The sequence below is a fragment of the Triturus cristatus genome, chromosome 4_2, assembly GCF_964204655.1.
Source record: "Triturus cristatus chromosome 4_2, aTriCri1.1, whole genome shotgun sequence".
NCBI lineage: Eukaryota > Metazoa > Chordata > Amphibia > Caudata > Salamandridae > Triturus > Triturus cristatus.
The window spans coordinates 435010889-435026610 of NC_140586.1; the positions used below are offsets into that span (position 1 = coordinate 435010889).

At 50.3% G+C, this 15722-nt stretch overlaps 1 protein-coding gene across 1 annotated transcript in view; it reads right to left on the reverse strand.

The window, feature by feature from the left end:
• Positions 1 to 15722, reverse strand: part of LOC146834532 (deoxyribonuclease-2-beta-like) — a 298465-nt gene that overhangs the window by 81191 nt on the left and 201552 nt on the right. Inside the window, exon 4 of the mRNA XM_085600117.1 lies at positions 4117 to 4278. Coding sequence (XP_085456243.1) covers positions 4117 to 4278 — 162 coding nt within the window. The remainder of the gene's footprint in view (positions 1 to 4116; positions 4279 to 15722) is intronic.

Below are 15722 nucleotides of genomic sequence, written 5' to 3' on the forward strand. Positions count from 1 at the left end.
TGCTGCCCTGGGTCACCCCTTAGTTTCCTGGACCCCATGTTGAAATCATTTGCATTTATCTGTGTTTGATTTTGTTTGCCAATTAAGGGAGAGCCTGTCTCTGCTAGGGCGATTTGATTTGTGAAACTTGCTTGGAGGTTGCTTATAGTTTTATCAACATTTGTCTGAACTTGTGAGCCGTCACAGTGCACTGATTGGCAGATTAGGCGAGTTTTGGCAGAAGATAGAGGGCAGTGCTGGGCAATAGTTACAGCAACTATTGTGGTGGGCTGTAGATGGGTCTACTGACTGCTAGCTACTGAGCCAGCCGACCAGTGGGCTGTGGAGTGGTGGTCTGCAGGGTGCAGCGAGGATGTACTGATAGCAGCCTTGTAGGCTTGTGAAGCCTGTAGGAGTAATGGCAGCGAGCCACTTGGATATACTCTTTTCCTTTCCCTCTTCTGGTCGACACTTATGCCACCACCCAGGCGCCCACCGCTAAGTGCTTTAGCGCACACAGCCTCGAGCTTCAGGTGCCCAGTAGCCAAGCTCCCAGCGCTCAACTCGCTTGATTCCTGGACAGAAATCCGCTCCTCCAACTGAGGCGGCAGCTGCAATGGAAGCCAGGTGGGGTGGAAATTTGAAGGAGGAGCGGTGCCCTTTTCCTTTCTCCAAGATCCCCTCCTGTTTAGAGTCACATTGCACCGGCCCCCACTCTATCCTCTATTGGCTCTAGAATGTCATTGTGTGCAGGTTTTAATGTTGGGGTTGAGTCCTTGGGTTCAAGGATGGGTCCTGGCAGATGGACAGGGGTCACTTGGGAGCTTGCTGGAAAAAGCACCTGCTAAACGCACCCAGTCATAACTGGCCTGCTTCTGCAGGGACCCAGGCTCTCTCTCTGCAAAGACTGACTACAGCCTCCGCGCTTGCCTTGTCCATCCTGATAGTCAAGCTAAGTGCTGTCTCCTGCTATGGTTCTCAGAGTGTTGCTCTTGCCCACCGCAATTTGGTCCTCCCGTTTAACCACTCGGCTCAGACACAGTGGGCGGCATGCATTTCAACTGCTCTGCGGAGCAGCTGCTACCGCAATTATGCTCGAGGGACGAGAGAAAAGGGAATCCTCACTTCAGCAGAACCTTGGCTTCCTCTCCCCTTCTGGAATCTGATTCTGGGTTAGTACCAGCCGAGTCCATAAAGTGTTTCTGGGGTCGGAGGCAAGATGGCGGTGATGCTGAAACACCACGATCAGGGCCAGCAGCAGTTGCAGCGGCAGACAGCAGCTTCAGTGCAACACACAGACTCAGAGCCTGTCCCCAGCATTCTGACATCTGACGTAAAGAATGCGTAAAGTGTACATGGGTAGTAGGATTAAGTAAGTGCTTAAAAGCACAAAACACCAACTGTGGTTATTTGGTCATTCTGGACCAGGACAAAGTCACAAGCTGAGTTAGATACAGGGACCAAGTTAGGCCTGCTGAACAAAGTATAATAAATCCTGGTTGCGGAGTGTTGCAAGGTCCAATGCGGAGGATGTGTCACGCAGCAGCGCTTGTGAGGAGCTGCGAGGCTGGGATGTGAGGACCTGTGTTGACGATGCATAACACAGCAGCGGATCCGAGGAGATGTGTGGTGCTTCACCACTGCTTCCGGTTTGCTAAGATCACGATTTGACTGGTGAAGTGTCTTCAGGCCCACTTCTAAGGGTCCAAGACTGGGATAACACCATTTGGAACTCACAGCAGGAAGAGTCCAGGTACAAGATTCTGGGTGGTTGGAGGCCAGCCAACTGGCTCTCGGAGTCACTTTGGTGGTTTTTGATTCAAGATGCAGGTCCAGTCCTTCTCACTCAGGCAGCAGGGCAGCAAAGTAGCACAGCAGTCTTCCATAGGTTTCTATGTGAACTGAAGAGTTGAGTCTGATTGACCACTATTTAAACTTGGGGGCCCCTTTGAAGTGGGAGAAGCATCTTGAGTCCTCCCCTTACGGAGATGTCTGGAATTTCCTGCCTTCCTGTCCTGGCCCCATCTTGTCTGGGGCACAAAAAACTGGTATGAAACTCTTTATGAGTGTGCTGAGGAGGGGTCTTTGTGATGTACAAGTGCGGTTTGTGACAGCTCCCCCGGCCATCAGGTCAGAGATGGCCCATCCTGCCAACATATATTCCTCCTTTGTCTCAGTGTCTCGGAGCAATACACAAAGCTACACCTAGTCATGTGACCCAAGATACAGGCTGCAGACACTAAATTGTTGAGACAAGAAAATGCCAAATTTTTAAAAGTGCCACTTTCGGAATTGTGATTTAAAAAACAAATTTACTATTAAAGAGGGTTTTAAATTACAATTCTTCAGAGGCCAAGCTACCTGCTCCCAATTGAAAGTTATCACTTATTAAATGTAATAAGGTAAGACTATGTTAGCTTACGGGAGAGACAGATCTTGCATTAATTAAAAACGAGCTTCCGAGTTTTTCACTACCAGGGCATGTAAAAGTTTAAGAGTACATGCCCAACTTTCTAAATTCACCACACCCTGACCTGTGGGCTGTTTAGGGCCTGCCCTATGGAGTGACATATGTAGTAAAAAGGAAGGTTTAGGCCTGGCAAAAGGTTTATTTTGCCAGTTCGCAATTGCAGTTTAAAAGTGCACACACAACCTGCAATGGGAGGCCTGACACATGTTTTATAAATCAAATTAAGTGAGTGGGACAATAAGTGCTGCAAGCCCACTAGTAGTATTTCATTTACAGGCCTTGGGTAAATGTAGTGCAACTTTACTGGGTGCTTACGAGTAAATTTAATGTGCCAATTGGATGTAAGCCAATTTTACCATGCTCAAAGGGGAGAGCTCAAGCACCTTAGCACTGTTTAGATGTGGTGAAGTACATATAGGGGCCTATTCCGATCTGGGTCGGAAAGCACTCCGACCTAGTCGGATCCGGAGTGTTTTCCAACCGAGCCGGACCCCTACAGTCCGACCGAGCGAGTACGATTCGCACGTATGCTGTCGGACTCGGTTCGGTCGGACTCCCATAGAAGTCAATAGGAGCCGGTCATACGACGCGTACATGGGCTCCCATTGACTGAATGGGTACGTCTCGAACAAGTGCACCCACTACAGTGGGTACGCGTCGGTGCCACCCGCAATGTACATGCCTGTGTTGGGGAGACCCATAGGTCTCCCCCTGTGTCCGAGTCGTAGGGCTGCGGGTGTCAGGGGGTCCGACGAGGACCCCCAAAATCCAACTCCGGGAGCTTTTGAGAGCCGGACACTCCGGCTCGCACAGGCTGTCCGGCGCGTGCATCGTACTGGCTCGGTTGTAAATCGCATCCATTGCACGCCACTGTTAGCTTCCGACCGGGACGTACAGAGCGGTTCGGACCCGGAAATGACTCGGTTGGTGAATTTCATGTAGCTTGCATCGTACTTGCTCGCTCGTACAGCTGTACGAGTCGGCCGGAAAACACGCGTACGGCTCGTAGTTTTTCCGGCCGAACCCGATTCGGTGCCCTTCTGACCGAGATCGGAATCGGCCCCATAGTCTTAAAAGCCAAGAAAAACGGGTTCCGAAAAAAGGAGAGTGAAGGCAAAATATTGTGGGATGACCCTGGAGAGAGGACCAAATCCAACACGCTCAACCTAGGCATTTTCTCCCTGAAGCATTTTTCTGTCTTTATGTCAGGTATTGTTTTTGTAACAGATATACCGTCACAGACCTTTTAGATACCGTAGAAATATATTTTGACTAACATGTGGATTTTTGCAAAAAATAAATAAATAAAATTGCACACACCCCTTCTTAAATCCTGTAAGATATGTATGTCATCACAACAATAGCACATTGAAGCTCCTTTAAGAGATGGTCTTCAATTCCAGAGGACTAAGTCCCTGATTACGATATCCGTTGGAGTTACCTCCAAAGACATCGCTGCAGATGGAGGAGCCGACCGACCTCAGGTCGGTGGTTCAGACACCGCAATTAGGATGTGACCACACATGGTGCAGTCGCAAACTTCCATTTTTCAATGGGAGCTTGTGCAGAGGGCCAAAACTGCCCTTGGAACAAGCTCCCATTGAAAAACTGAAGTTTTTACACATTACTGCAGTTTTAAAGATGAGCAGATTGGGCGCCATTCTTACCTATCACTGAATACTGTTCATATTTGTAAGTGACGCAGATGACAGTCTGCCCGTTCTTCTTCCCAGAGGATGGATAACTGTAACCGTTTTCAGGAAATGGAGGGAACCCAGGAATACTGTGAATCAGCCAGAAACCCTGTGATTTATCGAACAGGAGGCATCCTGTGAAAAAGAAACATCTTTCAGGTATTTTTTTTAAAACTTTTTTTGTTAAGGAAGTAGAAACGACAAGAAAGCTGCATATTACAAGATCAAACAGAACAATATGCATAAAATGCTATGGAATTCTATTCTCTTAACAGTCAGCAATTATTCTTAAACTGGTAACACCTACTCTGCCTCTTCTGCTTTTAAAACTATTTATGGCAGATTCAAATAAAAAAAAGTAGTCCAAAATGACGGCCACCACTGTTCAACCTGGAGGTTGGGAGAGCCATGGCACCTCATTGGCTGACGAAACATAATCAAACACTAGCAATAGCAATCATATAGAGTTCTGTGTTTACACATGGAATATATATTCATCAGTCCAAAACTATATACACAGTACGAGTAGTCAGAGTAATATCAAATTATACTATATTGCCTAACTTTTTGGTCACTCAATCCCAGAATACTTTTACAGCAATACAGTTTGCAAATCTGTTTTTTTGTGGGTGAGGAAGGTATTCAGGTAACTATTAGCTGCTTTTTGATGCACGTATGTAGCTGGCAAAGAATTGAGGGGTATTCAAGTATATTTACTGTTGCATTTACACAGAACATAAACATAATACTTGATTTATAGATAATGCAGAAAATAAAACAGATACTGAAGCCCCACCTCACAAAACAAATCTCAAAGTCATTGAGATGAAGAATCCTAAGTATCACATACAAGATGGCTTTGTGAGTGGAGGGCACGGAAGAAGGTGGGCAGGCATTGGTACTACTACTACTACTACTACTACTACTACTACAGCAGAGAGACACCCAGATCATTTTTGTACCATATCAAGGCTGTCGTTAATCATATGTTGGACCTAATGGATTTGTTTGGTGCTAGACCTTGATTTGAGTGCCTCTTGATGCATATTTCTGGCTTTTCCTCATTTGGCAGTAGTATCTTAACAGCTGGTTCTGTTCAGGGGTGCACATAGATAGAATTTGGGACGGGTTTAGATATGCTTTACTTTTTGACCTCGCTGCTTTGTAAATTGTTTGACATATTTTTATTCACTCCAAGAGTGCCAGGGTTTGATTTGTTTAAAAAATCTCAGATTTAAAGATATTAAAAAATATATATAAGAAAGTTCATATTTTTCTTGCAGGTACCTGAAGGAATAGAGCAAAGGTATAATGTGTACACAATTTGCAGATTGCATCAAGACCCTTGCAAGCCTATAAGAGGCACATTGTTCCATGGAATGTAGCTTGCAAGGAAGACTCTTCTGCAATGGAGGATAATATGTCAATAGGGATTATTTGCTTCGTTTATGCCAAGCCTTTCAAACCTGAAACCCAGCATGAATTATGCTAAACTATATCCTTTGTAGTGGTTGGGATCGGTAAATATGATGGAGCAATCAGGGGCACTTCAGAATTTCAAATTCAAAATAATCATGCAGCTTTGTAGTAAAAGTCAAGCCAGGTAGTGGCCAACCCCCTCTACACAACTGCAATTTCAAGAACCTACTAACTCTTCTGTACTAGTTGTAATTCCAGGTAAAATTACTAATGGCAGAACCCAAATTTTCACTAAAAATCTTAGGGTCTAGCAAAGGAATAAATTGAAATAAGAAAGCAATATTAGAAGAATTGTACTTTTTATTATGTTACATCTGTCAATGAAGCTACTTTGTAGGCAATTCCAATTATGCATCACCACAAATACATTCCTTTAATAAACCATCATAGTTCTTTTTCACAATTAATCTTAGCTCGCTAGTTATTTTAACACCCAGTTGGTAGCTTTATTGACAGTATGGTCATATTATAAGCCTGTATTATAGGTAACAATTACCTCAGTTTTGGCAGTATTTAAGAGATAGCAGGGTGTATTTAATAATTTACCTACCTCATCTTCAATAGTCAGTAGGGCATACTTAGTTGATGTTGTATAAATTGCACTATTGTCATCATATGCTGACACATAAAGGTGCCGATTACGATCCTGTAAAAAATTTCCCCGTAAGACTCGTATCCGGTCTTTTTACCGTACGAATCGTACAAGTGCCGTACAAACTGCCAACTACGATTCGCATGGGAAAAAGTCCATACGAATCGCATTGGGAATAATTCCCCACACGTCCTCGGGTCGGAAAATGTGCCCGACACGTCCCCAGACGAATTACCGTACAAATGTGAAAAGTGAAGTCCGACCGCGGAAGTACGATCCATCCTGTGCGTCCGATGTTACAACCGGATGTAAAAAGCACCGTCCGCACCGAACTCCCATAGCAACCATGGAGACATGCGCCTGCATACGCGCCCAACACTCCCCCCAGCCCCCGTATGTACGTGCCCAATCACCCCCCCAGCCCCCGTATGTACGGGCCCAACCACCCCCCAGCCCTCCTATGTATGAGTCGAACCCCCACCCGTGTATGTGCACCCGTGTACGTACGAGTCAAACCCCCACCCATGTATGTACACCTGTGTACGTACGAGTCAAACCCCCACCCGTGTATGTACACCCGTGTATGTACGAGACGTACCCCCACCCGTGAATGTACACCCGTGTATGTACACCCGTGTATGTACACCCGTGTATGTACGAGACGTACCCCCACCCGTGAATGTACAGCCGTGTATGTACACCCATGTATGTACACCCGTGTATGTACGAGACGTACCCCCACCCGTGAATGTACACCCCCGTACGTAGGGCCCGTACACCCACCCGCGTATGTATGGAGCGTACCCCCACCCCAACCGTGTATGTACGGCCCGTACCCTCACCCGCGTATGTATGGAGCGTACCCCCACCCCAACCGTGTATGTACAGCCTGTACCCTCACCCGCGTATGTATGGAGCGTACCCCCACCCCAACCGTGTATGTACGGCCTGTACCCTCACCCGCATATGTATGGAGCATACCCCCACCCCAACCGTGCATGTACGGCCCGTACCCTCACCCGCGTATGTATGGAGCGTACCCCCACCCCAACCGTGTATGTACGGCCCATACCCTCACCCGCGTATGTATGGAGCATACCCCCACCCCAACTGTGTATGTACGGCCCGTACCCTCTCCCGCGTATGTATGGAGCGTACCCCCACCCCAACCGTGCATGTACGGCCCATACCCTCACCCGCGTATGTATGGAGCGTACCCCCACCCCAACCGTGCATGTACGGCCCATACCCTTACCCGCGTATGTATGGAGCGTACCCCCACCCCAACTGGGCATGTACGGCCTGTACCCTCACCCGCGTATGTATGGAGCATACCCCCACCCCAACCGTGTATGTACAGCCCGTACCCTCACCCGCGTATGTATGGAGCGTACCCACACCCCAACCGTGTATGTACGGCCCGTACCCTCACCCGCGTATGTATGGAGCGTACCCCCACCCCAACCGTGTATGTACGGCTCGTACCCTCACCCGCGTATGTATGGAGCATACCCCCACCCCAACCGTGTATGTACGGCCCGTACCCTCACCCGCGTATGTATGGAGCGTACCCCCACCCCAACCGTGTATGTACGGCTCGTACTCTCACCCGCGTATGTATGGAGCGTACCCCCACCCCAACCGTGTATGTACGGCTCGTACCCTCACCCACATATGTATGGAGCGTACCCCCACCCCAACAGTCTAAGTACCGAGCGCACCCCAGGCCCCAACACCAGCACCTTCACCCAACATCGCGCATGTACGAGTCGTACCAAGCCAGAGACAAGGACAGCACTGTACAACCAAATGGCCGATGTCCACACCGTACACACGCTAAAAACACACGTACACAACCAGGACAAAGCAAAACAACACAAGAAGACTCTATTCGAATCGCACAAAGCCACAAAACATGTCCAACAAGCACAAATACAACACATTCACTGACCTGCAACTGCCAAACTCCCAAACAGAGGCCCAAAACACAACCACTCCTTATAACACGCCCACCCAAAGTTCAAACACAGCCACACCCACCAATGGACCAATAAAAAGGGCCCACAGACACAAACCATGAGCCTTTGCAACAGACTCACTGCTGCCAGACCCCACAGACAACCCACAGCACCATACTTGAACCTTTACTACACCTTACACTTGCACACCTTCACACAACCACCTTCACAAACACACCCTCATCACATTCACACACACACCTGCACAACCACACCCACACACCCACAACCATCCACACCCACACCCCCCACAACCATCCACACCCACACCCCCCACAACCATCCACACCCACACCCCTCACCATGCCCACTAACAAGAATCCAAAGTTCACTAGCCAAGAGTTGAAGGTCCTTGTCGACGAAATCCTCAGAGTCGAGCCACACCTCTTTGGAACATTGGTCAGACAGACCAGCATTTCCGAAAAAACAGCCATGTGGCAGACGATTGTCGATGCTGTGAATGCTGTTGTGTCCACCAGAAGGACCAGGCATGAATGCCAAGCCAGGTGGTACGATCTGCGGAGGAGGGTCCGAGCCAAAATGACCGACGACCACAACCAGGCCAACATCACTGGAGGAGGGCCGCCCCGCAGACGCGTACAATACCATCCCTGGGAGGAGAGGGTGATGGCCATACTGCCGGTGGTGGCAGTGGACGTAGTAGAAGGACTCCGAGAGCCTGGTGAGTACACAAACAACTCACCTCACATGGGGGGAACGTCATCCACAACCAAACTCACAATCATGCACGCAACCACCCCAAGCTATCGCATGACTCAACCACACTCCATAAACACGCACATGCCACTAGCGCCACCATGCCCCATGCACCCAGCTGGACAATCCCAAGTCACAGGCCACAGAAAACACCAACACAAGACACGGTAACCCGGATGGAGGGAGTGTGGGCCTCAAAAATCACATAGTGCAACTCAGAAGCAGACAACAATGCCCTCTGCCCATATGGCCTAGGTCACAGCCAGACAAACAGTGTGTCCCCACACAGGAAAGACTTGCCAGCAAATGGCGGACGCCTTGCACTAAGACATGGGGGTGAAGGCACTTTTTGCACATGACAGCAGCTAATGAACAGCCAACACTGTGAAAGAGTGGCAGCACACACCACCACAGCAGCAGCGCAGACACAGACACTACACCCAATGGGTGCCTGGAGATCAGAAACAAACTCACATGAACTAGCCAAGGGCCATTCAAAGATCTGCAAAAAGTGTGTGCCTAGGAAGCTGGGCTGAGGTGACAGAGGGTGACACACAGAGGGAGGGAGAGGGGGAGAGAGAGGGAGGGAGACGGACAGAGGGAGGAGGCTGACACAGGGAGGGAGAGAGAGGGGGACAGAGAGGGAGTGAGAAAGGGAGACACAGGGAGACCAATTCTGCCTTGGGTGGTGTGGGAATGTCTGCTCGTCAGCAGGTGGACTGCGTGCATGTAGACAAGGGTGGCCAGTGCCTGAATCCCCCTCTCTTCTCCATGGCAAAACACTGGGCCATGTCTCAACCTGTGCACGAGCACAACGCCAGCTACCTGCATTATATAAGTGTGTGGAACAACTCCATGTGCCCACGTACAGTGCAACACGGAAGGCGCCAATGCATGGCTCGCCACACCTGCTCACTCCACTGCTGACTGCAGTCACAATTGACGCAGCAAGTAAGACTGTGTCACACATAGGTAAAGTCTCAAAAGTTGTGGCCAAGGGACATACCCATGCACAAGTGCACTGTGAGTGGAATGCAAGACATATCCAAATACCCAGAGGAAATGTGCCAACTTTGAAACGAATGAAACATGGATGTTGCATGGAACAAAAATAACATTGTTTCTCTCACACACAGGTCAACGTCGTGGATCACCCCCCAACACTGGGGGGGAAGACTCACAGGACCCGGCTCTGCGGGATGATGATCCCACCGGCAGCGACGACTCTCACCACTCTGTGGACGACCCCGACCAACCTGGCCCCTCTGGTGTCCAACCACCTGCAGCACCTGCGTCAGGTACAACTGGGCCAACCACCACCCCCACTCCTGCCACATCCCAGGAGACACCCTGGATCCCTGCCCCACCACCACAACACAGCCAGGCTGACCAGGAGGGACACGGTGTACCGGGCACCCAGGAGGAGGCAGGCGACAACGCTAATGCCACCCCTCAGGGGTCCCGGAGACCCGATGTGCCCACAAGGGCAGGCCAGGTGCAAGTGGGCAGGGGTGGTGGGAGTGGAGGACAGCGGAGGCGCGAGCCTGACCAGTTGGCTGCGGAACCGGTATATTCCCATGTCAGAAACATCCTGGACACAAACCGGCAGGACACCACGGGCATGAGCCAGGTTGTGTCCACCCTCAACGAGATGAAGGGGACCCTCGAGGAGATCAAGACCCAGCAGGCCCAGCAACATGCGGAGCAACATGCCTGTCTACTGCGACACCAAGGGCAGATGGAGGACAGACAGGCTGAGCTTGTGACGGTGTTCACGGGAATTCACCGCACACTCCGTCGGATAGCCGACAACATGGGCAACCCTCCCTGTGCCACCAGGCCAAGAACATCACCACCCACAGGGAGGGATCAGGAGGAGGAGGAGATATCCGACGGAGCATCCCAAACATCGTCACGGCCTGCTTCTGAGGGTTCCCGCAGGAGGGCGGGTCGTCCACGGAAAAGACCGTGAGGGTCGGCGCAACAGCACCATCTCCCAGGACACCTGGCCTGACACCTGGCCCACTGGACCAACAGCAGCACATCAGCAAAAGACATTCTCTGCCACATGGACTTGCTGGTCACTGTCTGACCAATGTTGACAAAGACTGTGGCATGGACTCTGATGATTTCCAACGGCAAGGACACCAACTCCCCCAGTGAACTTTGGATTCCACACACCCGGAAAGCCCCTCTTGTCATACCCCCCCCCAACACGTACCTCAACACAAATAAAAAGTTACACGATAAAGAGATGATGCCTACATTTTGCATTATTACCTTACATGTGTCTTGTAAAGTCTAACCATGCCTGAGTTCTCATATGACTTCAACCATCCATACCCTGGGGCCTGAGTCTGGCACAGGACACACATGGATCACAATGTATTAGGCAAGACAGACATGGAGCACCATACACACCCGTGACGGGCCCAACTAGCTGAGGGGGTGGCCGCACAACCGTGCCGACAGACATATTGAGTACAACGACAGTCATGCGCAGAGGTCAGGGATCATGTGGAGTGTCCTGGGGGGCACCCAGGTATGTGTAGACAGGTGGCAGAACCATGTCCTGCAAGCTTGAGTCAGGTGGATGCAGAGAATGGTGGCCTGGCCACCGTTGGATGCATGGGGATGGCACATGTCACAATACCCACACAGTCATGGACATCATGCACAATAAAGAGTCTAATCCCACACAAACAGCTTGCATCTTGCTACTCTACACATAGACACATAGCCACTATCACGGAAAACCATGCCAGACATGCCGTATGCACCGTGGCAACACACCAGCATTGACTGAGAAGAGGCACCTTGGAGGCATAGGGACACCTTTATTAGTCATGTATTCCTGAATGCAGAGGCAACTCGGAGTACGCATACACAGGTCATGTGGAGTAACATGTGGGTCCAACACTGGCACCCCCCTTCTGCAGCACAAATGCGTGATACCCGTATGTGTCCGAGGCCAGTGTTACACACATTGATGCCATCATCACAATCCACCATCCCATCACAGATGACTGTCAACAAGTCTGACCATCTATTCAGGTGTATCCAGCTACATGTAATGTGTCCCATGGTGATGCGACATGTCTGCAGAGGAACCAAACATCGACAGGGGCAGTGTGCACACATCGTAAACAACTGCCACACCCAATACACCCCTGATGCATCCCTTATCCTAAGGAGACTTCCAAACTTGTCCGTGCGTGTAACGCTGAGTCAGCACACGATGACGTGTCCATGAGGAATAGCAGTGCCACAACAATGCAACCAGCAGACGGCATGCGCAAGTACCTGGGAATGAGAGACACACAAGAAGTCAGCCACAAAAAGCACAGCCACTTGCATGTGCATGTACTCGACACATGTAAGGATGACAACATGCTAGGTCACAATTATGACTGTGGAAATACACTCATCACTGGCACCATCACTCGAGTGACACATCCACACACACCTCTGACTCACATGGCATACATGCAGATGGACACACACATGGCAACACATGCCACACGGGGACCAATGCGTGCACACTCAGACACTGGTACTCACCACTAAGCAAAGAAGTCGCGTATGAGCCGACTCCGAATGTCCTCTTGCGGAACCACATCCTCCACATCACTAGCCCCATTGCCAAGCCCTTCGTCCTCCACGGATGGATGGTCCTGATCATCTTGATCCAGGATGAGTGGCACAGCTTTCTCAACTGCCATGTTGTGCAGCATGCAGCAGACCATGAAGATTTTGCAGACCTTCGCCGGGGCATATGGGAGGGCGCCGCCGGTCTTGTGTAGGCACCTGAATCGGCTCTTCAGGAGGCCAAATGTCCTCTCTATCACTCGCCTTGTCCGGCCATGGGCGGTGTTGTAGCGGAGCTGGGCCGGCGTGCTGGGGTTGCGGAGAGGTGTGATCAGCCATGGCATGTTGGGATAGCCAGCGTCCCCTACATGGGAACCACATGGACATAAGTAGGACAGGAGAAGCGGTCGTGCTGGAAGTCTACGCAAAATACAGGACAGACAGAGTGTACCCACCAACAACACATGCTCGTTCGTTGCGCAGCTGCGTCATCATTTCAGGCACCCTGCTACGCCTCATGATGTAGGCATCGTGTGCTGATCCTGGAAAACGAGCACAGACATGTGAAATCACCATGTTGGACAGACACACCACAAGGACATTGATGTAGTGGTAGTGTTTGCGATTCCTGTACGCTACCTCCTGTGCCTGTGGTGGTACCAAAGCCACATGTGTCCCATCTATGGACCCAATGACATGGGGCATCCCTCCCAGGGCATAGAATCCACGCTTGACCCCAGTCAACTGTTCAGGAGTTGGGAAATGGATGAACTCATCCAGGTGAAGCAACATGGCCTCTATGAAATCATGCAGCACACGGCTGAACATGCTCTGGGACATGCCACCAACATGAGCTATGGTATATTGAAAGGTACCCGTGGCAAGAAAATGTAGGGCTGCCATTACCTTCAGCTTGGGTGTCAGTGCCGTAGGATACCTGTGCAGCGGTTGCAGGTGTGGTGCCAGCCTTGCCGTCAACTCCTCAATCAACGGTTGTGGGAAGCGGTAGCAGCGTATACAGTCATTCTCCCGCATGTCAGCCAAGTCCGGAATTGGTCGGGGAAGAGGCGGCGCTCTGCAGTAATTTGGAAGTGACAAGGAAGAGTGAGTGCACTACAACAACAATTTATATGTACTGAGCACATGTTAATCTGTCAATACACGTATGCTACATAGGGAGTCAGGTATGTGCTACATGCCCTGGACACGTATGGCTGCCAGGTGACACTCCTACCAAGACTCAGCTACACACGGAGATTGTGAACATCCACATCCCATGGCATGGGACTAGCTGTGTCCCAGTGTAAGTGAACAGCCAGACGCAACACAGGAGTGACATACATCAACACATCAGCAGAAGTAGGATGTCGATTGCAGAGACAGGTAGCGGAACACTAGAGCCACAGGTCACATGACATTACACTAGGACAGCCCACACACCTTGCCATTAAGGTGTACATGTCATGACTCACCACACATACATTGAGAGGATGCAGACAGGTCCTTGTTACGCTACTCCGTGTCCCATGCATACATACACACCTTACATCCGATACCACATGTGGCCTGGTGTGCGTAACAGTATGCCATGGCCATCTACACACAGACACATGTTGGTTGCTGCAACAGCAGATGTTTTTGAGGGAACACCAACATCAAGCTAATGGGAACACACCACACATACATGACATAGACACATCGTGCACCGTGGGTAGTCACATGTCTGGTGTGGTAACCCCTGTAGCGGGTATCAGGGGACACTTGCGTGTGTTGTTGACTGTGCCATGCCAGTGACACCCATCCCAAGTGTGCAGTACGACATGCACACATGTCAAAGGAGTTAAGGGCATGTCTGGCACATATTGCACCGTCACACATAACATCTGTACACATCTCATCATACATCTATTGCCTTCACAACTCAGGAGTAATGTGCCACATCACAACCTTTCACACCTCTGCCCCACACATGTAGTACTGCCCAGACAATGCCTTGATGTCCATCCATGGACAAGTATGTCAGCTCTATTCCTTCCTGTGTGCTGCCTGTCACCACTGTGATGTGTGAAAGGCACCGTACATTCGCTCTGAGGGCCTGTGTACGTTCCCTATCACTATGGGAGTGCTGCCGTAGGCCTACCCATAGTGATAGTGAGCGTACAGGCGTGTGTACGGTCCGTATCACTATGGGTACGCATACGCGAGCACACTCATAGTGATAGTGAGCGTACGCGCGTGTGTACGGTCCGTATCACTATGGGTACGCATACGCGAGCACACCCATAGTGATAGTGAGCGTACGCGCGTGTGTACGGTCCGTATCACTATGGGTACGCATACGCGAGCACACCCATAGTGATAGTGAGCGTACGCGCGTGTGTACGGTCCGTATCACTATGGGTAAGCATACGCGAGCACTCCCATAGTGATACGGACCGTACACACGCGCGTACGCTCACTATCACTATGGGTGTGCTCGCGTATGCGTACCCATAGTGATACGGACCGTACACACGCGCGTATGCTCACTATCACTATGGGTGTGCTCGCGTATGCGTACCCATATTGATACGGACCGTACACACGCCTGTACGGGCCGTTGCTCTGCATTTGGGGTGCCCTAGGGCCCCGGAACGCACCGTACCTGTGTGTGAATCTCCAAATTACATAGGGGACACATGAGGGACAAGTATAAAGGGCCTACATGCATGCTGGTTGTCATGGAGACCAAGTTTAAAGTATGAATTTTTTTCTGCAGGTGCACAGCAAAAGTCGGTTTGAATGAATCTACTTTGTTGCAAAGTGGTTGTGGAGTTGACATCATGCTCAAGAAAAAAAACAATATGAACCCACTGTCTGTGCTAGGTTTAAAAGGATTGGAGGAAACATAGGATGCAAATGTGAGTGACCAATCACTCTGTACTCCTGTGCATGAAACAGGCCAGCAAGGCAGATATAAGGCAGCCAGGTGCCATGAGAGAGCACTTGCCTGCACATCTTTGGATTCTATGACCCAGCTGCTGCTCGTGATTCCCTGGAACCATGTCAAGGTCTGTGGAGAGGGCCCAGCCTTTCACCCTGGAGGAGAACCTGGCATTGCTGGATGTGATCCTCCCACAGTACCCCCTGCTGTATGGGCGACCAGGGTATCAGGTGAGTGCAGAGTCCACTAGCACAGACTGTGT